Source organism: Monodelphis domestica, chromosome 1 (assembly GCF_027887165.1).
Source record: "Monodelphis domestica isolate mMonDom1 chromosome 1, mMonDom1.pri, whole genome shotgun sequence".
In the NCBI taxonomy this organism is placed as follows: Eukaryota; Metazoa; Chordata; class Mammalia; order Didelphimorphia; family Didelphidae; genus Monodelphis; species Monodelphis domestica.
Genome location: NC_077227.1, coordinates 586,199,824 through 586,222,698, shown reverse-complemented (window position 1 = coordinate 586,222,698; position 22,875 = coordinate 586,199,824). Strand labels below are relative to the sequence as shown.

At 39.3% G+C, this 22,875-nt stretch overlaps 1 protein-coding gene across 4 annotated transcripts in view; it reads right to left on the bottom strand.

Moving 5' to 3' along the window:
* Positions 1-3,283: 3,283 nt before the first annotated feature.
* The window catches only part of GPAT4 (glycerol-3-phosphate acyltransferase 4), a 41,875-nt gene continuing 22,283 nt past the window's right edge, over positions 3,284-22,875 (bottom strand). For 2 of the 4 annotated variants that reach the window (XM_001381877.5, XM_056813573.1), the window contains exons 3-13: positions 15,621-15,687; positions 15,150-15,447; positions 14,331-14,405; positions 13,332-13,421; positions 12,557-12,650; positions 11,803-11,918; positions 11,088-11,143; positions 9,603-9,688; positions 7,427-7,555; positions 7,254-7,333; positions 3,284-4,337 (exon numbers count right to left, since the gene is read on the bottom strand). In XM_001381877.5, coding sequence (XP_001381914.1) covers positions 4,229-4,337; positions 7,254-7,333; positions 7,427-7,555; positions 9,603-9,688; positions 11,088-11,143; positions 11,803-11,918; positions 12,557-12,650; positions 13,332-13,421; positions 14,331-14,405; positions 15,150-15,447; positions 15,621-15,687 — 1,200 coding nt within the window. In that variant the 3' untranslated portion in view covers positions 3,284-4,228. The remainder of the gene's footprint in view (positions 4,338-7,253; positions 7,334-7,426; positions 7,556-9,602; positions 9,689-11,087; positions 11,144-11,802; positions 11,919-12,556; positions 12,651-13,331; positions 13,422-14,330; positions 14,406-15,149; positions 15,448-15,620; positions 15,688-22,875) is intronic. The other 2 variants (XM_007476390.3, XM_056813574.1) reach the window with 1 other exon arrangement.

The window sequence follows — 22,875 nt, the reverse complement described above, 5'->3', positions numbered from 1 at the left end:
ATCAATGCAGCCAGCCAGCCAGAATGCATATGAGAAGCCCACCCCCCTAGCCAGCGCAATTTCACCAGCAAAATTCACCAGACGCTACCCCTGGTGCAATGAAAAGTTCTCCCTTTTTATTTATCGTTTACAAATGAAATGATCGATACTTTTAATCTAGAGCAAAATTTATTAACTTTCCCATCGGAGAGAGACATATTGACTCATGGGAAGGGGGGGTAGGGTGGGAGGGGGGTGTTAGTGCAACAGAAGATGGATGGTTGGATGGTCAGCTCTTAACCTGTCCAAGAGTCAGTGTGCGTCCAGCTGCCCTTCCAGCATTGACATCTGAAGCCATTTGGGATGACACTGAGTGGAGAAATCAAGTCTGACCACTCGGAAGGGACAGCAGACAGATGCTGCCTGAGCACGACTAGACTCTTCCAGGAGATAGCCGGGCAGGGCTATTCTTCGGGTTCTAAGTGGCCGTGGTTTGGGGGTCAGTCCTCAGAACAGCCTGGCAGACTCTAAAGATACCAAGGTTGGTGCCCATTGTTGGCAGCGGTTCTTGCTAGACTTGAAGAGGTAGATCCCGCAACCCTCCCCTGGCTCCATACCTACAGCTCCGTAGGCTGCTCTTCCACTACCCATCGGTTTGTTTTCTTTTTCATTTGTGGGCAGAAATGCTACCTGGATGAAGCCAGAGGGCAGGAGCCATGAACCTAAGGCTAGTTGATGGCACCTCTGCAGGCGCAATTTTTTAAAATGGGCATAGATCTCTAATGAATTTTATGTGTTTTTAATCAAGTAGGTTGGCTAAAAAAATGGAAACCACCCCCTCAACTTTTCAGGATCCACTGTGGGAAACTGTAGTCCAAGGACCTCATAACCATCTTAGAATTCATGATGATATTTAGACATTTAAGCCAAACAATAGACATTTCCCTTTTTCCCCAGGGGGAAAAGAAATCCCCTAGTGGAGCACTATCTTCCTACACATGCGGTGGGCATCCAGGTTCAAGAGCCAAGAAGCAGTGCTGTGAATGCGCCACACTTCCAAGCTTGGCTTCAGATGCAGGGTTCACAGGAATGGCATTTTTTTTTTTAACTGTAGCATTACACACTATAGTAGATGTTCCTTCAAGAAATTGTTTTTGCTCTCCACCCAAACTAGCCAGATGTTTAAGTGCTTCCCTATCAACTTACAGATTTTGTCCAGATTCTTCACTCCTATCACTAAACATTAGTATTTATTTGTGGGTATGTCACATGTACTTAGTAGATGGTGAATTCCTCCAGGGCAAGGACGAGGCCACTTTTCAACTGTATAGTCATTCTTTGAACCAAATTATATTAATAAGCACACTGTTGGGTCCCACAGAAACAAGCCAGATAATCCCGGGGCCTTCAGAAGCCAGTAAGGGAGCTGGGAAATTTGAATTTGTACAAGCGCATTATGGTACCATACAGACATGTTGGCTTTTTCCAACCCACCTGCTCTTTCTCCAACTGCACCACCTCTTTCTGAGCCAAGTATCCTTTCTCTGTTCTTTTGGTATAATTGAGAACTTCCCTCCAATTCATGAGAAAATCATTCTATATTGTTATGCTGCAAAACAAGGCCACACTACCTTGGACTCATACAAAGAATCGCCCCTCAGTGTCCACGAACAAGGAGGGATTTGAAATTACTGATGTCTCCAGTACAAACTATATATAAATGACCTCTAAATTGTGAGTTTCCTGGTGTGTCAACAGCCATAGGCTTACTATTGTTCTTTATTAGAAAATAAGAGCAAACAAAAAAAACCTGCAACTGAAAACCAGCATATGCTAAAACAAACCAAAAAACACATACGGGGTTACTTCAGAAATTTAATTTTTTAAAAACCAAAAAAATTATCTTTTACCTTTACTATAAATTTCTGCAGATATAAGAGCTAGGGATTAATTTTTAATGCTGAAACAATATTTTGCTTCAGTCATTCTTTGAAGAGGACAGAACCGTAGCCTTTATTATGGGATCAACTTAAATAGGGGTTTCCCAAAGAACTGAAAAATTTCAGTCACATTTATAGACTGAGGATGGACCCCTTCCTTCTAGAACATTTCCTAATACAGGGTCCAAAAGAAGTTGCTGTTATAAAGGAAGAGAGCAGAAATGGGGCAAAGGAAATTATTACCAGATCGGTAGTGGAATAGAAATTTCTCTGGGAATATCTGGAAGGCTATTGAAGGTCTTAGTAACAGGGCCAAATAAGCAGAGCTCCCCCTGGTATAAAATGAAGACTGATGCGGCAGTGTCTGCTTAAGGAGCCATGTTCCTATTATCTCCAAAAAGCCCAACCCAGAGATTACATGCTTATCACTGCCTCTGGACAGCTCTGGATGACACTACATTCAGGTGGAACAGAGGTCATGGGACCAGTTCATGACCTGAAAGTGATACGGATTTGAGGAAGGGATGACCCTAGCCAGCTCCAGTATGGAAGGAACAGACTGACTTTGGATCTTGCCTCACTGTAATTGAGAAAACTTAAGAAAACCAGAAAATGACTCCTCTAAGCCTGAAAAGGAAGTTTAAAGAACATGATGCCCATTGTGTGAAAGAGATTCCTCTCCCCTCTTAAATCCTGCCACAATTCTTAGTCCTCCCTTGCTGAAGCTACTAGCTTTCCTTTACTTCTTGGTTTCCCTTTTATCCCAAATCTGAACTCTACCAGGTTCAATCCTGGTTTCTGATGCCAATCTAACCAATCCAGCTTTCTGATTAGTTCTTGCCACCTTCTGCTCCCGACCTTAGGGATTCTTAACCTTTTCATGTGTCTTGAACCCCTCTAGCAAACTGATGAAGACCTTTTCAGAATAATATTTTTTAAGGCATAAAATAGAGGATTTATAAAAGGAAACCAATTAGATTGAGAAACAGTCCTCAAAATGTTAAAAAAAAAAAAGCCCAAGTTTACCAGCTAGTTTTAGCACTCCCGAATCTACCTAAATTCTACACTGTCCCATGTCATAGAATTTATTTCTCAAATATGAGTGGTTCCCACCCTTGTTCATGATGTTCTGGGACAAAGTGGGAAAGTGTAGGCAGTCTCATACTTTTATGAACAAAGGTAGCTCCAGTTTGCCTTTTTCTTGGCAAAAACCCATTCATAATCTATGAGACAATCAAGATCCCTATAGGCTCTAATGTTACTCTCTAAATAATTGTTTTTTCAAAAAAGGCAGAGGAAGAAGCATGTTTATAATCCATTCAAGACTGTAACCCAGAGCAAAGACAAGAGGGAAAACCCATCAATTCATTCACCAGCCAAGACAATTTTATTTACTCACAAAAACAAATCCAAAGCCCTGGGCAGCAGCTCTGAGCTTAGACCACATCCTGCCAGTCAATGGGCCTTGACTTCTAACACTGAGCATCTGTCATATATCTCACATTAGCACTTTAATCCTCACAACACCCCTGTGAGGTAGGTATCATCACCCCCAAGTTACATATGGGGAAACTGAGGCACAGGTTGACAACTATGGAGGAGTCCAGGATCAGAACTAGTTTATAAACTTAAAATGATCCCTGCCTCCTACCATAGACTGATGGTCTATGCTGCCTCTCCAGTCTCATTTGGTGAAATCTTGTCAATTTATCAAGGAAACTAAAAATTTAATTGGGGTGCCAGGAAAAAACAAAAAAAAACAAAAGCCAACCCTGCAGACCACCATTACCTTTACTATGAATTTCTGCAGAGATATAAGGGTTAGGAACTGGTTTGTTTGTTTTTTTAATGGTGAAACAATATTTTGTTTCAAGTCATCCTTTGAAGAGCAGGACAGAACCCAGTAAAGTGACCCTGGCACATGACTATTGGTAATAGACTTCTCCCTAACAAAGGAATGTAGCCAATTCCTTCTAAATACACAGCTCCGTACAAGGTGCACAGGTATAAAGTCCACTTTAATGCTATTCCTCCAATGGATTTAACTGTAACAGAACAAGAACAAGAAGGCATTTCTTCCTGGGCAGCAAAACCTAGTGGCATTCACTCCAGGCATCCAAAGGGCTAAGCGACACCATGGTCTGAAGGATCCAGGTGTGGCTCTGAAGAAGCTCAAGTCCAAGAATTGAGGAGCAGTTCTAATGAGCTCCAGAGCCTAGGAGGATGCAGCAGTGGTGGCAGCAGGGACTCCAGCTGGCTCATAGATCAAGTGTGGGGAGTAGTGGCTCCAGCAAGGCTGAGGAGAGGACTCAGTAACAGCTCCGGTCTTCATCGTTCCTAACAATTATCTTGCTGTACAGTTTCTGTTGCTCCTTTTTGAAAGCATCCTTCACTTTTTCCCTCTTTAGGCCTCCATCCCTGAGAATAAAGGGGAGTGGATATAAGAATTAGAAGGAGCTGAATTAAGAATCATATGCAAAAATCAGAATCAAGTGAAAAAAAGGCCAGTCAGAATCAGTCTGATTCTCATTAAAGGTAATCTGGGAAACTAGTGCATCCATCCATCTCAGTGTGGGAACTCATTCTTGCCTCAGGTTTATAGTAGCAGCTCTGTATTTTTCAGCTTCTAAGCACCTATAATAATGCTTTGAAGGAACTAAAAATTCTTTTACATTCCCATTCATTCATACTCATTCCAAAAATACAAGTTATGACAACCTCCTTTTACAAATAAGGAGTTGGATTCACATGTCAAAATTAAGTGACTTCTTAAACTACTAATCTGGACGCTGAAATATTTGTTTAAATAATTGAAAAGAGCAACAAATTCACAATTCTACCTGCTCAAGAATCCTCCTTAAAAACCCATGACAATTTCCCATTACAAGACATCAAAACTCCTTAGGAAGAGCATTGGATTGGGAGTCAGGATACCTGATTTTGAACACTGAAGGTCACTTAGTGGCTGGGTTCCTTAGAGCAATCAACTAATAAGCATTGCTAAAAACACTTATGTGCCATGCAATGTGCTAAATACTGATACAAAGAAAAAACTAAAATAGGAGTTTAAAACCTAAAGGAGGCTGCCCTTTGATCCAGCCATAGCACTGCTGGGCTTGTACCCCAAAGAGATAATGGACAAAAAGACTTGTACAAGAATATTCATAGCTGCGCTCTTTGTGGTGGCCAAAAATTGGAAAATGAGGGGATGCCCTTCAATTGGGGAATGGCTGAACAAATTGTGGTATATGTTGGTGATGGAATACTATTGTGCTAAAAGGAATAATAAAGTGGAGGAGTTCCATGGAGACTGGAACAACCTCCAAGAAGTGATGCAGAGCGAAAGGAGCAGAACCAGGAGAACATTGTACACAGAGACTGATACATTGTGGTACAATCGAAGGTGATGGACTTCTCCATTAGGGTCAATGCAATGTCCCTGAACAATCTGCAGGAATCTAAAAAAAAATACTACCCACAAGCAGAGGATAAACTGTGGGAGTAAAAACACCGCTGAAAAGCAACTGCTTGACTACAGGGTTGGGGGAGATAAGATTGAGGAGAGACTCTAAATGAACACTCTAATGCAAATTCCAACAGGGAAATGGGTTCAAGAACACATGTGATAACCAGTGGAATCATGCGTCGGCTATGGGAGAGGGAAAGGCGGGGGGGGGGGGGGGGGGAGGAGGGGAGGAAAAGAAAACGATCTTTGTTTCCAGTGAATAATGTATGAAAACGACCAAATAAAATAATGTTAAAAAAAAAACCTAAAGGAGGAGAAAACATATCTAAAAATCAGTATATATAAGATATATGCAGAGGAGCAGCTAGGTGGCTTAGTAGATAGAGTGTCAGACCTGGAGAAAGGAAGTCCTGGGCTCAGACACTTCCTAGTTGTATGATCCTGAGCAAGTTATTTAATCCAATTGCTTAGCCCTCACTGCTCTACTGCAACAGAATGAATACTTAATTAGCATCAGGTAAGAGTTTAAAAAAAATGACAGAGACACAAAGAGAAACTGAGACAGGGAGGGAAAAGGAGGAGGAGGGGAGAAGAGGAAGAGGAAGAGAGAGTGAGAAGGGTACCCCAATTGCTTAGCCCTCACTGCTCTACTGAAACAAAATGAATACTTAGTTAGCATCAGGTAAGAGTTTTAAAAAAATGACAGACAGACACAGAGAAACCGAGACAGGGAGGGAAAAGGAGGAGGGGAAGAGAAGAGGAAGAGGAAGAGAGTGAGAGAAGGGTAGTGTGAAGATTAAATTAGCTCTCCCTTGCCCGTTTTTAGATTTAATCACTAGAAGCATGTATATACCCCACTTGAGTGAGGGAGGTCTGTGATTCATGTGTGCAACTGTGGGTAATGAATCAGAATCGACTGACTGCCCCCTGGGCAGTCCTAAGCAAAGCTTTAGCTGTAATTGGTCCACATAAGATGGAAGGAAGTCACAGGAAGTGACAAAAAGAAATGGTCTTTAAAAATGCCAAGAACTTCCTGTGAAGGGGCTTTTCAGTCTTTCATGTTCAACTTGACCTTGAAGGAGCTCCAGCTTGAGACCTCAGACTGCTCTTGGACTTTTCCTTGTAGAACTACCACGTGGGGTGAGGGAAAAAAAAGGCTGACTCCTTTCTTGCATTTTCTGAAGGGATTAGCCTCAGGAGAGACCTACCCTTTTGAGAGAGTCTTCCTACATCCTCAGGTTCTCAGTCCAAGGCTGAGGCCCCTCCTGCTAAGGGCTAATTGGACCTGCCTGGATCGAGCCAGGAGCAATAGCAAAATACTTAGTGTGTAGGCTAGATATCTTACCCTATCCTCTCTCTGATTTTCTTACTTTCACTCTTTCCATATTTTATAAATAAATTGTTAAAATAAATGTCTTTGGAATTTGACTAAATTCCTGGTGACCCTACTCCTAAATAATCCAGTCCAACCTTTTATACTAACCTCTTACATTTCTATCCCTTACGGGGGAAGAGACAGAGACAGAGAAAGTCGGGGCTTCTAAAGGGTGGAGGTTAGGAAGGAGAACATTTTAAGGATAGGAAAATCAAAGCAAAAGCCTAGAGATGGAACCTCCTAAATGAGCAACAACAAGAAGGCTAATAGAGTTGGACCATAGTCTATGCATAGACTGCTATATGGAAGCCAAAAAGACCTATACACAGGATGGTAAGTTTTTTTGGCCTTAGGAATGCACAGGAGTCAAACTACTCAACTTAATTCATTTAGCTGATGGGAAACATCCCCATCTTCCATAATTAGGTTCAGTGATCACATTTTAGGAGCCTATGCTCTCATAAAAGTGATAAAGGAAGTCTTCTTTACTCACCATAACAGGTCCACAAGTCCTCCCTGCCTGGCAATGGCTGCCTTTACCCGATTTGCAAAGTGGATTGCATCTTCATTTATCTATGAGAAAAAAAGTAATTACTATCCATCAAAACCTGATTTATGGTTACAAGAAGGCAAATAAGAACAAACCCTCTCTATTTAGGTGTTTACCTCCTTGGTCATAGGGGGAAGATACCAAACACTGCAGACAATTGCCCAGCTGGTCATCATTCTTAGAAGATAGTTCACCATCCCATATTTGCTGCTGTTCCAGAAGGCATCTCCAAATTGAGGGTCATACTGAAAGACAGTGTCATGAAATCACTGATACCTGTCGATTGTTTAGGCATCAATGTACTCAGGTGCCTTTTTAATATTATGATGGAGATCCTAGTTCAATATAACTTTAATTGGAAGATCACTTAAACATTTTTTTAAAAACCCTTATCATTTCTAATACGGAAGAACAGTGAGAGCTAAGCAATTGGGGTTAAGTAACTTGCCCAGAGTCACACAGCTAGGAAGTATCTGAGGTCACATCTGAACCCAGGACCTTCTGACTCTAGAACTCTTGCTCTATCCACTGTTGCTATCTAACTGTCCTTAGAAAATCACTCGTGAGAAGTCAGTTTGTATCTCACAAGGATTTTTTTTTTTTTAGCAAATCTCTTCCCTACTACTATCAATTTCCTTCTCAATCCTTTTTCTTTTTGATCTCTCTCCTCTTTGACACTCTCTTCCCTCTAGGTTTTTGGGACATCACTCTCCCTTTGTTCTCTTCCTACTAATCTGACCAATCTTTCTTAGTCTCCTTTGCTGGATCTTCATCCAGTAGCATCTAATCATGGTTGTGTCAGCCAACTCTGTCCTGTCTTCCCTTTTCCTACTCCATTTCGCTTAATGATCTTATCAACTCCCATGGATTCAATTATCACCTCTCTGCTGATGATTCTTAGATCTATTTATCCAGTCCTAACCTCTCTCCTGACCTGGTCTATAATCTCTGAATGGATATTGAATATCTTGATCTGGCTATCTTAAAAGAATCTTAAACTCAAAATCTCCAAAACTGAACTTAGTATCTTTCCCCCAAACCCTCCTCTCTTCCTAACTTCTCTATTATTGTCAAGGATATCACTCCCAGCCTCCCAATGTAGGGATTCATCAGTAATTCCTTATTTTCTCTCTCTCTCAATATACAATCTGTTGCCAAGGCCTGTTGATTCTGCTGATGCATCCTATTATCTACTTCTCTCTTCTGGCCTCTACCACCACCCTGGTCTGAGTGTCTGGTTCGGACTCTCATCACCTAATGCTTGCACTATTGCAATAGCCATGTCACTTCCTTATTCAATAAATTCCAGGAGCTTCCTATTATTTCACCAGGATCAAACCTGGGGGTAATCATCATAACATGGTCTAACTATTAAAAAAAAATTGAAATTATGCAAATAAAATGACTACTGAAATATCCACATCCTTTGCAAAGCCCAGAGATTCCATTTCTTGGTATATACTACAGAATAGTTAATAACAAGAACGGTCTCATATACACCAAAATGTTTATAGTAGCACTTTTTGTGGCATCAGAGAAATGGAAACAAAATATATGTCTATCAACTGGGTAATAACTAAACCAAATATTACAGTGCTGTAAGAAACCACCAAAAATATCCAAAATGGTAAAGTATGGAAAGACATATGATTAAAAAAAGAAATAAGCAGAACCAGGAAAATAATATACACACTAAAAGACTACAAAAATGTGAATGGAATGAAGCAATAACAAAAAGTCAAAAAGAAATGTTGAGAAACTGTAATGACCAAAGCTTGACCCCTGAGAAGAGCTATGAAGAAACATCTTCTTGGGTGCATAAACATCACCTTTTTCTTTTACTCTTCAATATATAGATTATTTTTGCTGAATTTTGCTTCCCCCGCCCCTTGTCCCCTTTAAATTCTTTATTAGAAGGAATGGGTCTTTGGGAAGTGGTCTGGGGAAAGAGATACAGTAGTAAGTGCAAATGAAAATTTACTTTAAATTTAAAAAAGCTTTTTTTAATGCTAAACATTTACCATTTTTCCAGGTCTGGAGAAGGAAAAATTATACAGCTTAGCCTTAAGTTGAAGAATTTCTTTCTTCTGTAGGTACTATAGAAAATTAAGCTTTCTCTTTCTCTAATACTCTAGGCACAATAGTTCAGTTCAATCTAACAAGCTACACTACTGGAAAATGATTGGCCCAGTCAATAGTGACCCTTGTTATCTAATTCCATCTTCTACTACTATGTATGTACCTTCTCAAAGGTAAATAACTAGGTTCTCTTATAGGTGGCAGGTTTTGTACCTTGATAGCAACAGGATAAACTGTGGCTCCAACTTCAAAACTGCCTTTCTTGAACATCATCACTGATGTGTTATTGATGCAGGTTCCTAAAAGAAAAAAAGAAAAATGTCATTTTCTTTCTTCTTAACCTCACATATATAAATTGTACTCTAGAAATTATGGGTCTAGAAGAGATACACACAATTAGAACCACTTTTCTGGAAAGGTTTTACTTACCTCTTGCTCTTCTTTAAAGAGCTCTTCAAATGAGAAAAACTCCTGAAAATAAATCCCACACACATACTCTTACCACCCTCTCAAAATTAACAGATTAAAGGGAATCTGACATAGATATACCCTGTCCTACTCCTGACAGTCCTTTCACAGGGAAATTATTTCTCTCAAACGGCACATGCCAACACGAGCAATTCAAAGGTCAGAGAGACTCAGAAGGCTTATAAAGTTCACAGGAAGGTTTATAACAGTTCAACTAGAAATGCTGTAGACTAGAATGATCATTTGTCAAGAATACTGCAAAATGAATCCTGTAGCAATAAGTGGGTTGGGTTAAATGATTAAAATTCTATGATATTCAGGCCCTATTAAACACCCTGGATAGGAAAGGACAATAAAAATCAAGAAGGGACACCATCTACAGTAGTTTCCCCTTATCCTAAGTTTTGCTTTCCAAGGTTTCAATTACCCACAGTCATTCTAGCAGAAGAAGGGAGGCAGGAAGGGGGACTGCCACTGGATGAGGGAGAAGGACCATCACATGGTTCAAGGACATGTGCAAACCGATAGAAGACTAACATGTCTGTGGGCAGGTGGGTGGCCAATAAATAGAGCCGAGTCAAGGTCTCCTCTCTGTACCTGCAGAAGAGAACTACCCATGGTGGCAGTCTTTCCTTGTGCATTGGGTCTTCTGCTTTCACTTGGAGGTTTTATTTTGGTGGAGGAGGTGGGAGCCCACGGAACACCCAGCCAAGGGGCAGGATCCAGGAGAGAGAGCATAATACTATATAGTAAAGTTAATGTAGGTGTTAAAAGTTAAGGCAAGAACTGTCCACAGGTTTCAGGTATCTACGGTAGGGGCAGGGTGGTGGAGGGGGGTGATCTTGGAAGTATCCCCTAGAGATAAGCACGGACTACTGTATAGTACTGATTAATAGATACTTTATTGCTGTATTTAATGTTAGTAATGTCTTACTGTTTAAATAATCAATTACAATTCATTATATGTATGGATATAAAAGGAAACCACTTTTTATAATCAGCAAGTGTCAGCTTATAACCTGGGTTTCGGCCATTCACAGATCACAATGGAATATAACCCCTGTGGATACAGGGGCCCTGCCCTATTGTATACTACTGCCAAGGTTAACAAGGAAAAGTGACTTTCAACCTAAGGTATCATAATATGTGAATTTTTCCCTATGGCCCCTCCACACAAAAATAATTTGTTTTATCACTCCATTCCCCCCCTCCATTACCCCTTTAACTCACCTTCTGGGAAAATGAGGATAGGTAGCTTGTTCTTATCCTGTACATGCGCACTCAGTCTTCAGATAAATAAAGAAGAAAACTAAAGTTTAGGAAAGACTATTTCTATCATTATCAAGATATTATTGGACCTATGTATTACAGACCTATTATAGGTATTTGACACAGTTTTAGATGCTATAATAAACACGTTGTTCATGATTTGTGAGGCCACAGTCAAGGATGGACAACACTGACAAGGGCAAGAAAGATACAAACTACATACTTTATTCATATACCTATTAAATGCTGTACTAATATTTTGTACAAACCAAGGGAAAACTCGAAACAGAAGGCTGGTCAGTGAACAAAGTGCCCCATATAGTGGATATACAATACAGATTTTACTGGTAAACAACTGGTGCTATAAGACTCAAAATGGAGAGATTCTGAAGGAAACAGACAATGTAATAAGATATCAAGAAAAAATATTTTTAAAAAAGTCAGATCTATAATCTACTTGGTCCCATTAAGTACTACTTGATAATGGCATCAAGTAACATTTTGTGAAAGGTAGGACTGACCTTCCTAAGAGAGATAAGTCCCATCCACACTGTATCTTCACTAATATCAAATCTTAACCAATACAGTCAAAATTTTGTACATGGTAGATACTTAGTTTACTGAATTATGTTGGGGCCCTCTTCCCAGGAGACTTATTAACTATAACAATATTTACCTTTCAGCCACCAGCTGGCGATCTTTCACTTCAGACCGTTCGAACCACACATGAGGGCAGGCCTTCACCATAGCTCTCTGAATCACACCCATCAGTCCCCCATGAATCTGGCCCACCTAATCTCAGACCAAGGAAGATTTATTAGTGAAGTTATCCTCACACAAATGCTGGAGTCCCAGGATATGGCTCTTTAATACTAAGAAAGTCCTGGTTCTGAAGATGTCAGTGTCCCAACCACTCACCCTCTTTACATTTTATTGCACATCAGGTTTGTCCTTGCCCCATGAACATTAAATGTCTTCTTTCAATCAGTGGTACCAGTGAGGGATAGCTAATAGCTACCAATGCAGCTGAATCCCAAAGAAATAGAATGACTTGTATATCTTGAGTGAAACCCATCCCCCCACCCTGGACAGTATAATCCCATCTGCCCTTGAATCCAGATCCCTTTCAGGTTTCCCACTCCCCTTTCCAACATCTACCTGGAGGTCTGAAGTGAAACCTCTAACCACACTTTCAGCAACCTGGGGCAGTTTCTGCTCAGAATGTCACCAACAAGGTTGCAAAGTGGCCGCTAAAGCCCTAGGGACAAAGAAAGCATCTTGGAAGGAGGTAATCCACCAAATTGGCATATGTGTGCGTGTGCTTTTGAAAAGACACTGAAAAAAACTACCTAGGATCTAAGCACTTCCCCAGCTTTAGCCTGTATTAAGTAATCAAGCCATAAAAAAGCAATGGAGAGAGGACTTCTTACCATGGCATAGTAGCCGTCACTGGCCAGAATGATAACATCAATGGGAGAGGTATGATTAGCTACACAGATGCCACCATTCCGGGGTCGGTTTTCCCTGGTTGAAATGATAGAAAATTATAACTATACAAAACAGCACTCTCATAACACTTGGTGTTGGTAGCACTGCTCTGCACTTTTTACATTCTTCTTGGTTATTTGCATTCCTTATTTCCCCTGATCTTGAGGGCTGGAACTACAGTGGAACCATAGTTGGATCATACTCTCTCATTTGTGCCTCAGAGAATCTCTTTCTTTCTTCAAGATGCAGCTCAAGTATTGTCTTTTCCACGAAGCCTCTTGTGATTCCTTCAACTTCTGGTGACTTTCCTGTCAAACTGCCATTCCTTGCTTTATGCTTATTTTAATTTATTCTTTATATTTATCCCACTGAGTTGAATATGTAAATGCTTTGCAAGTGGGGATTATTTCACTCATCATATTTGTATCCCTACAGTATAGCACAGAGCACATGCTTCATAAATGACTGGAACCATCTTGCTCATCTTTGTATCTGCAGCCCCATATACCCATTACAGAGAGACAACAGGAGCATCCTCATAGTAGTTTGTTCAACTAGATGGAAAATAAGGAACTTGGTCCTAATCCCCCCACCTCATAAGAGCTAGAGTGGTTCTAAAAAGGCTCAGAAAAATGTCCTTTTGCTAGTCACAAAAAAAGTGGTACCTGTTTCTGATCACTAATCTATTTTCATCCCTAAATTCTGTAACTGTCTCACCTGTCGTGGTAAGTAATGATAGCCGTTAGGGCACGGACACAGATCCGATAACACATCAAGTGTATATGTTTACTGGTGAATTCCTTAAACCTGCAGCAACCAAGACAAAGGCATATATAAGAGGGAGTGGGAATAGACAATGTCTCCAGCTAGTCAACTATTACTACTTACTGGTCTTTATGTCTGGGAAGTGGTTTTAAAAATATATATATATACATATATATGTTATATATATATGTATATATAATACATATTATATATACATGATTCTTTATTAGTTACTCCTAAATACCCTGTGAAAGATCTTGGTGTTATTGTATTAGTAGTTCCATTTTATAAATGGGAAAACTGAGGCAAAGAAAGAGATGATGTGACTTAAAGTCACACAGTAAGTTAATGTGTATTAGAACTCACAGCCCCAGTGTTTGCTGTCTCGGTGAGCCATGCTGTCTCCTAGATCCTCTTCCTCCCCAGTCAATCCCTGCCCCAAAGAGCCACATGTTTGCCAGGAGACTCTCCAAAGCAGGGCAAGAACCAGAGAGTCAAACCCTCTCACCAGCCTGGCCAGAAGAAAAAGAGGTCTGCTAGCCCTGGGACTTCCCAGAACTCTAAACTTTCCCAAAAGAAGCCCACTTTCCTTCAAAGACTAAGTTCCTTTGCTATCATAATCTATCACTGTGGTAGACAATCAAAACTAGACAGTTAAAAATCTGTTTCACATTCTGCTTTTTCTTAGACAACTACATTCCCTCACCATATGCCTTTGAAATGGAGGGAGTACATTTCATACAAAGGAAATAAAGAATATTATATAGATCTGGGCTTATAAGTTAAAAAAGGAAATTATTTTAAATGATACTAATCTTTAACTTGTCAGTTTAGCAGTAAATCTTCAAAGACTTGAATTTGTCAAAAGAAAGAGCCTAAGGTGTCGGTAACTATGCTGCCTTACCCAAGGACCCCATTCCCTTGAGACAAAGACCTAAGAAATCCACTCACCTTCCATCTGGCAAATATCCCAATATGGTTGTGCCTACCACCAAAAGGCTGACCCCCGTGACGGCAAGAGCTATCCTGAAAGAGGAAAACAGGTTAGAGGACAGCAAACCACTGGCATTTGGAAATAATTAATTTGGTACATGGGAAAAATAGTGGATTTCATGAAAACCACCACCAGATCAAGATCTGATCACCCAAAGCCTGGAATAAAAAATTTCAACTACTTGTTAGGGTTAGAGGACATCTAGGCACTAGTCCAGGTATCATGGATCGAGTCTCAGGGGACATTATTGCCAAGGGCAAACTTATCAACTGTTTTCCCTCCCTTGGGCACCTGCCTGACCTTTCCTGGCTTTAAACCCAGGCAGGAAAACAATTCATCTGCTTTCAGTGATGGAAGTCAGAGCCTGGGAATATTCTCTAATAACCCTTTGGGCTCAAGATCTATTCAGGATAATACATGGTATATATGGCAAATAAAAAATATCTGCATTAGAGACATAAGTTGCAAGGAAAAGGCAATGAAAGCCATGTCCGGAAACAAGCCTCCAATGTTTATTCCCCCTAAACAAGCACTTTGGCTATAAGAAATTCAATCATCTTGGAGAAGATCATAGTATGCTGAGATTCTAGGAGATGTTAAGCATAGTCAAACAGATCTTCTAAGTAAGATAAATTCTTAGGAATAACTAGTATAGACCAAATGCTCCCTTTTTCTCTCCCGTTCTGGAAAAAGGCTCATATATAAGTCATGTTTATTCACTGGGACTGGGCAGGACTAGTTTTAAGCTTTTTTCCTCTACAAGTTCCTGCCCTCACCTGAGTGGCAGAAGGAAGCAATAGCGAATCAGCACCCCCAACCCCCACAAGATAGTGAGTCGAAGGCTGATATATTGGAAGTTATAATTGGTTCTGCTCAGCAAGTTCCAGGACTCCAACTCCTCCGCTGAGAACCTCTTTGTTACTTCATCATCCATAATGGTCTCCATTCCTTTTCGGCAGAAGTAGAAAATGTCAGAAAGCTCAAACTCTGGAGTATCCAGGGCCTTACTGCTCCCACTTTTACGTATTTCTTTGATCTCTTCTTCTAGTGAAGTGGGATCTTTTGCAATTATTCCTGAAACAAAGAGACCCTTCCTGTCAAGCAGCATACATACTAGGATAAAGTATAACGAAAGTACTCACAATGCCCACTAGGGTGAGGAGTAGATGTGGAGTTAAAAGCTGCAAGTTCAAGGGGACCTATTAGGGTAAGTTCAAGCACCTTAAGAGCCCTGAGGTAGTTCTTACCATTGGTGTTCGGCTTGTAAAGTTGATAGTTTTTCTCCTTGGCTTTCTCCATTCTTATAGTGGCCCACTGAAAGAAAATAACAAATTAGGAAAGAATAACACTCATTCTATTCTATTAAAATATATGTGCAAGGGGAAGGTAGGTGACTCAGTGAATAACCAAGAGGTCCTGGGTTCATATCTGGCCTCAGATACTTTGTATGACCCTGGGCAAGTCTTTTAAGCCCAAGTGCCTAGCCCTTACCATTCTTCTACCTTGGAATCAAGTATCAATTCCAAATAAGACAGAAGGTAAAGGTTAAAAAAAATGGTATGTGCAAGTCTTACTTCTAAGACCCCCAAAGCTAGATGGTAATCAAGGCATCTCACATATCCTAAAAGAAGATTCATAGCTTTCATCCAAATAGCACTCCTTTTATTAATTCCTACTATAAGACCAAAATTTAAATACTAAAATGACAATGGACTATGGTCTAAAAAGTTGGGATGAATACCATTATAGATTAATAAGCTTCAACCCCACTTGGGACTTTGTACAACACCAAGGAATCACATGGGAGGCAAGCACATAAAAAAAAATCTCTTAGTACTACCGTTTTTACTCCAAGCTTCTGACCAACCTATCTACGATAGTAACTTGTCTTCAGTAGAGCCCAGAAGCTAAATCTACAGCTATAATTCTTGGGCAAGAATAAAAAACTCAGTAGAAAGATGTTGATGATCTGGTCATGAGCATCCCCTCCTTCTTAACCCCACCCCACCTCCTCAGGAGTGGATAGTATTAACTCCAATTTGGACATAATGTCATCTTCATTTTAGCCTGGAACAAATGAAAGCAGGAATGGTTAAGAATTATTAGGCTGCCCTCCTCTGTTTGTAAAGTGAGAAGGCCTGGGTTCTAATACTTTCTCAGAAATATACTAGTTGGGGGGAAACGGAAATTTACTGGTGGAATGACTTCAAGCAAGTTACTAATATCCCTCATTATCAGTTTCCTCATTTGTAATAGTCCTTATACCTTTAAAAGATTACTATAAAAATAAAATACAAAAATGTACATAAAGAAATCTGTAAACATTAAAAAGTATAACTTAATGCTAGTTATAATTATTATGAATTTGCTTTTTACAATAACAAAGTTCCTTTTCTGAACTAGGAGGCCCTGGGACCCTAATGTCCAGAGGAAAGGCCCTGGTAACTCAGCAACTATTAGGATTTATTTTGGAGTCTGGGCCCAAATTTTCTAAGAACTCAAATCTTCCAATATCAAATGAGATTTTCTTTCACTAATCATTTTATCCAAAAAAAGTCAACATCCTAAAGCAGGCTCCTAGGTGCTCCTTTTTCAGAATATAAAAATCTTCTTTGTTCCCCTAAATGGAGAAACTATTTTCTACTATTCAGCATCACTTCACACTGTCTACTTCCTTCTCCTACAAGGAAGAGACAAGTACATTTAAAAAAATTGTCATGATTATGCCATTTTCATTGGTATGGAGAACTAATCTTTTTCCTAATGCAGATCTGCAAACATGTACTGGGCAACTTGGAGCTTTAAAGATGCCTAAGGCACCAGTGAAAGTATGTATAAGTCACAAACAAACCTAAGCCTTCCAGTTCCAAAGCTCTCTCTATCTAAACAGATTTGTCTCTGCTGCCCTTAGAATTCAGATGCTGCAAAAATTTTACAAGGAGGCAACTTTTGCTACAGTATTCTCTTCATTTTTACAGTATTATAAAATGTTATCTCATTTAATCTTCACATGAGAAATGGGTGTCTTTCTGAAATTCCCTCAGGTAGATAACAATAAAAAATGAATCAAAATGAACTTTTCAACAAATCCAGATGCTATGTGGTCAATATATATTAAGAAATTAAGAAGGCGTGGAGGGGTTTCTATTTGCACCTAGATAAGGGGTACACATAACAGTTTTATACCATGAGGATGGAACACTCACTCACTCAATGGATGTAATAAAGTGTTGTCTTTGTACCAATCTTATCCACTTTAAAGCCCGTCCATGGAACTCTAAGTTAGCTAAAAGGCAGGTACTTTGTCTTAGAAGTTTATCTTCCTTGTGTTCCTGGTGCCCTCCCACCCCATCCCCCACACACTGCATACAGTAGGCTCCTCATAAATATATGTTAAGTGGAATCTTTCTAGCTGTACTTCTTGGGCAACTAGGTTGTGTAGTGGATAGAATGCCAGGCCTGGAGTATGGAAGCCTCATCATCCTTATTTCAAATCCTTCCTTAAGACACTTACTAGCTATATGACCCTGGATAAGTTACTTAAACCTTACTGCTTCCGTTTCTCATTTGTAAAATGAATGAACTGGAGAGGAAATGGCAAACCACTCTAGTATCTTTGCAAAAAAACAAAAAAAAAAAAAACAAATGGTGTGACAAAGAGTCATAAATAACTGAACAACAAGACTTTCTTAAACATGGTTATATTGCTTTGGGGTACTGAAAACTGATCAGTTTAGCCAGTAACACCTGGCCCCAAAGTTTAAAGCCAAGGGTTTCTCCAGAGACCATCTAGAAAAGCTGCTTCCATTTCCTCTATCAAAGTGATATTGCTAAACCATAGGACTATGATATTCCTCTGTTCAATAAACTCTAGTGACTCTATTATCCTCTACAATACAATAAAAAAAAATCTTCTATTTGGCTTTTAAAGCCTTTCACAACCTAGCTCCAACCTACCTTGCATGCTTTGTTTAACTTATTCCCTTGCCCCTTCCTCCATCACTCTTTAGTACAGTCAAATTGGCCAACTTTCTATATTCATTACAAATGCCATTCTATCTTCACTGTACGTCTTTTACATAATGTCCACCAATATCTGGAATGTAGTTTCCTCAATCTATAAATGTTAAAATCCCTCATTTTCTTCAAAGCTCAGCTTAAGTGTGCTCTCCCACAAATATTTCTAAATACTTAGATATATCTCTAACATATATAAGCTCCTTTTAGGCATAGCTTCTTTTTTTGTCATTGTATCTCTGTCATCTAGCACAGAACCTGGCCTTGTAATGATTAATTATAAATGTTTGATTGACCATTTTTTAATCAGCAAAGGTACCTAATAATACCAAGTGATTGACAGCTACATCTAGGTCATTCTGAAATCTTGGGTCTTGAGATAGTAGGTGATATATAGATACTGCTTCAACTTCCTACTTTTAATTACCATTCCCTAGGGCAGTGTGGGCAAAGCATGTGTTCCCACCACGTGCAGGGGGAGGAGGCGGCTGGCTGCTCTGTTCCCTTTCTCCACTGCTTCAGGACAATTTTCACATGCCCTGCCTCTCTACCAGCAGCCCAGTGCAAGCTCTTCCTCCCTCTGCTGTCTAGAGTAATGTAGGGGGCTCAAAGTAGCTTGAAGGTACAGTTTTGGCACACGATCTCTAAAAGGTTCACCAACAATGCCTGAGGGTCATTGGTTCTAAAAGTGTAGTCTGGTAGTTTCCCAGAAGATCTAGGCCTACCTGAAATTATAAACAGAAAGGGTCTATAAGAAACCATTCAGTTTAAGTCTCTTATTTGTAAAAATAAGGCAACTGTATCTGCTACACCAAACTCAGCTTACTGTAGATCAACAGACCAGTCTAATAGTATGCATTTAAAAAACCAATACCACCATTTTTCATTACAGATTTTAGTCTAAATTACAATAAACAAAAAGCAACATTTAAAAAATGTAGCCCATTATAATAATAATACTTCCTGAACTAGATTTCAAAAGACTACATTCACTTCTCAAAAGTAATTGGGGTAATCTATAAAGTCTCTTAGTCTTTTTGCCTCCAACAACTTACAGATACACAGTGCTTTATAGTTTCTAAATTGCTTTCCTCATAATCTTGTAAAGGCAAGTAGTCCAACTATTATTATTATTCAGAAATGGGTAAACCAAAGATCAGGGAGGTTAAATGACCTGCCTAGGATAAAACAGCTCTAGTAATCCTAAGAACAAGGACTAAAAAACAAGTCTTAATGACTACAGATCCATTTCTTTATATATTCCACACCTCTCTCAAAAGTGGTTAAAAAACTTAATATGCCAGGCACAAGAAAGTCAATAGGTTGATACCTCTTGATATCAGTGTCTTTTCCAATAAGACACTACCCAGTGTCACAAATTAATCATAGATTTCTTGGACTTAAAAATTAAGAATCACCCTATCTCACTTGTCTCAAAAAATAACATTAATTATTCCAATTAATTCTAGAGATTGTTTTTTGCACAAAAGAGAAGAGATTAGTGTAGAAAGATCTCAGGAGGGATTTCTGATATGTTCAGATTTTACAAGGGCAAAAGCTATTAACAGTTAATTTATATATATCATTTTGGCACAAAATAGAAATCAAAAGTGAACTACACTGTCCATTAAGTAGTCCCTGGACAAAACTCTAAGAACACTTTAAGGATTTTCAACTTCAGGAAAAAGAAAATACAAATTCCTACAAGATAAACTGAAAATAAAACATTTCTTTTTTTTCTATTGTGCTCATGGAATCACTGCATGGCAATTGCCTCCTAGGCTAAACTTACTTAGAACTATGTGTCTACATCTTCTTTTGACCAACTTCCTTTCTTTACAACTTAAAACCTGTGTGACCCAGGGCAATTCATTTTCTCAAATTTTCAATGTCTTCCTATTGGAAAAATGGAGTAATATCTTCCCTACCTATTTTCATGTGGTTTTTTGAGAATCAAATCATAGAGAATATAAGAAATCACTTTGAAAATTGTAAAGTTAGTAGTAGTCTCTCGGTGACCAAGAATGACAATTGTCTTTGTGCGTTTTCATCTACGGTGTACCCTCATATGGCTTTGAAGTCCAAAGACTGAGGCGCAAAGTTTGTGGCACATGGGGCATGGAATGCCAGTTGTTACGGGAGATTAAATTGTAAAGTACTATGACAAAAAAGTAAGGTAGTATTCTGAATGGTATTCTCATATTAATGGTTTAAGAACCACAGGAAAGAGAATGCCTTTGTGAGTACAAAAAAATTCATAAATCAATGCCATTGACAAATTCCCATGCCTCTGGTTAGAAACTTCCAATAACAGGTAACTAAGGTGGAATAGTCCATAAACCGCTTAGACTTAAGCCAGGAAAAGCAAAGTTTAAATTCAGCTGCAGACACTAACTAGGTAAATCACTTAACTTCTGTCTGCCTCAATTTCCTTGACTGCAGAATGAGTTAATAGCACCTACTTCTCATGGCTATTGAAAGGATGAAAATCATCAGCTCCCAATTATCATCTCTATCAATTATTATCTCCTAAGCTGATAAATTCTCAAATCTACCTATCCTGCCCCAACCTCTCTGCTGACCCTCTAATCTCACATCTCCAAATAACTTTCAAATATCTTGAACTGAACATGCAGTAGACATCTCAATATACCTCAAAAGGAATACATTATCTTTCCCACTAAATCTTCCACTCTTCCTATCTTCCCTATTATTATAAAGGGTAACATCATCCTTCTAGTTCCTCAGGCTTCCAATCTAGGAGTCACTTTCTTTTGTACAGACGACTACCTTCTCTCCTTTTACACTCTCACTCTGGTATAGGCTCTCATCATCTCATGCCTGGACTACTATAAAAGCCTGCTGGTGGGTTTTCCTCAATTCTTTCCCTATTCTATAAAGTGATTTTCTTGAAGCATAGGTCTAATTATAACTCTTCTAATTCTATCTCCAGTGACTCCCCATGATCCTGCTAGTGCCTGTAGGATATCTGGCATCCAAAGTCCTTCTTAACCTAGCACCTCCATAAACCATAATCTTTCCAGGCTTCTTACACTTCATTCCCCAAGAAATACTCTTTAATTCAGTGAAACTAGTTTCCTGGGTATTTCATGGATAAGACAAACAAATCTCTAGACTACCAACATTTTCTCTGGCTGTCCTATGTCTAGCATTTCTCCCCACCTCCACCCAACTACTGACCTCTCCTTGGCTTCTTTTAAGACTCAACTAAAATTCCATCTTTTGGGGGAAGCTAGGTGGCTCTGAGGATTAAGACCCAAGCCCAGAGACAGGAGGCCCTGGGTTCAAATCTGGACATAAGCACTTAATTGTGTGACACTGGGCAAGTCATTTAACCCCCACTGCCTAACTCTTAGTGTTCTTCTGCCTTAGAACCAATCCACAATATTGATTCTAAGACAAAAGGTCTTAGAATCAATACTATACATTGGCATTGGTTCTAAGGCAGAAGAGTGATAAGGGCTAGGCAATGGGGATCAAGTGACTTGCCCAGGGTCACACAGTCATGAAGTATCTGAGGTCATATTTGAACCCAGGACTTCCCATCTCTAGGTATGGCTCTCAATCCAATGAGCCACCCATCTGCCCCTTCCATTTTCTTTTCTATAAAAAAACAAACAAACAAACAAACAAACCAGTTTAAAGCCCCATGTTAAGAACTCCTCCTTTAGAATGTCAGTGTGGGTATTCCTCCCTACCAGATCCAGGTATCACCTTCTCCTTAGAAGAGAAATATCTTAGAGAAAACCTGTGAGGTGATATGGCCAAAAATATTCATGACTGGATGCCCAACGTATCTGCTAAATAGGGCTTCTCCTGAATATCCCACAAACATACCACACATACCATGTTCAAAATGGAATTATCTTCCCCTCAACCTGCCCTTCTTCTAAACTTCCCTTGTTTGTGTTAAGAGCACTACTATCTTCCTAGTCACCCAGATTCAAACTTCAGTGCTATCTTTAATTACCTACTATGTCTCAACTCTCATACCTAATTGGTTTGCTATTAAAAATTCTAGGGATAAAGCAAAAACTAGAGAAAGTTTGAACAAAACCAAGTAAAGTAAGCTTATTTTCATAATGAGTAATTGCTAATATCAAGTATTTTGATATGTAAAAAATTTTATTTTCCTTATAAAAACCTTGCCATACCATGAAATGGCAGTGTTTTATAAGATTATAATTTGGCAAATGTCTTAAGACATACATATGTTGGGAGAGAAGAAAGACTTTATTCTCATTTGAGGAAGGAAAGATCAGTGGTAGCTCTGTGATCTTATTTTTAATAAGAAACAAAGATTTGGAGAAATAAATATATCACATGGTTAAATGTCTTGCCCTGAGCTTTTAAAATTAAACTAATAGGATTCTTAGCTCCATTCTTTATAGATCTAATATAATGGAACAGAGCCCATTTTATATGAGAAATCAAACCTTAGCAAGAACCTTAGATTCAACAGAA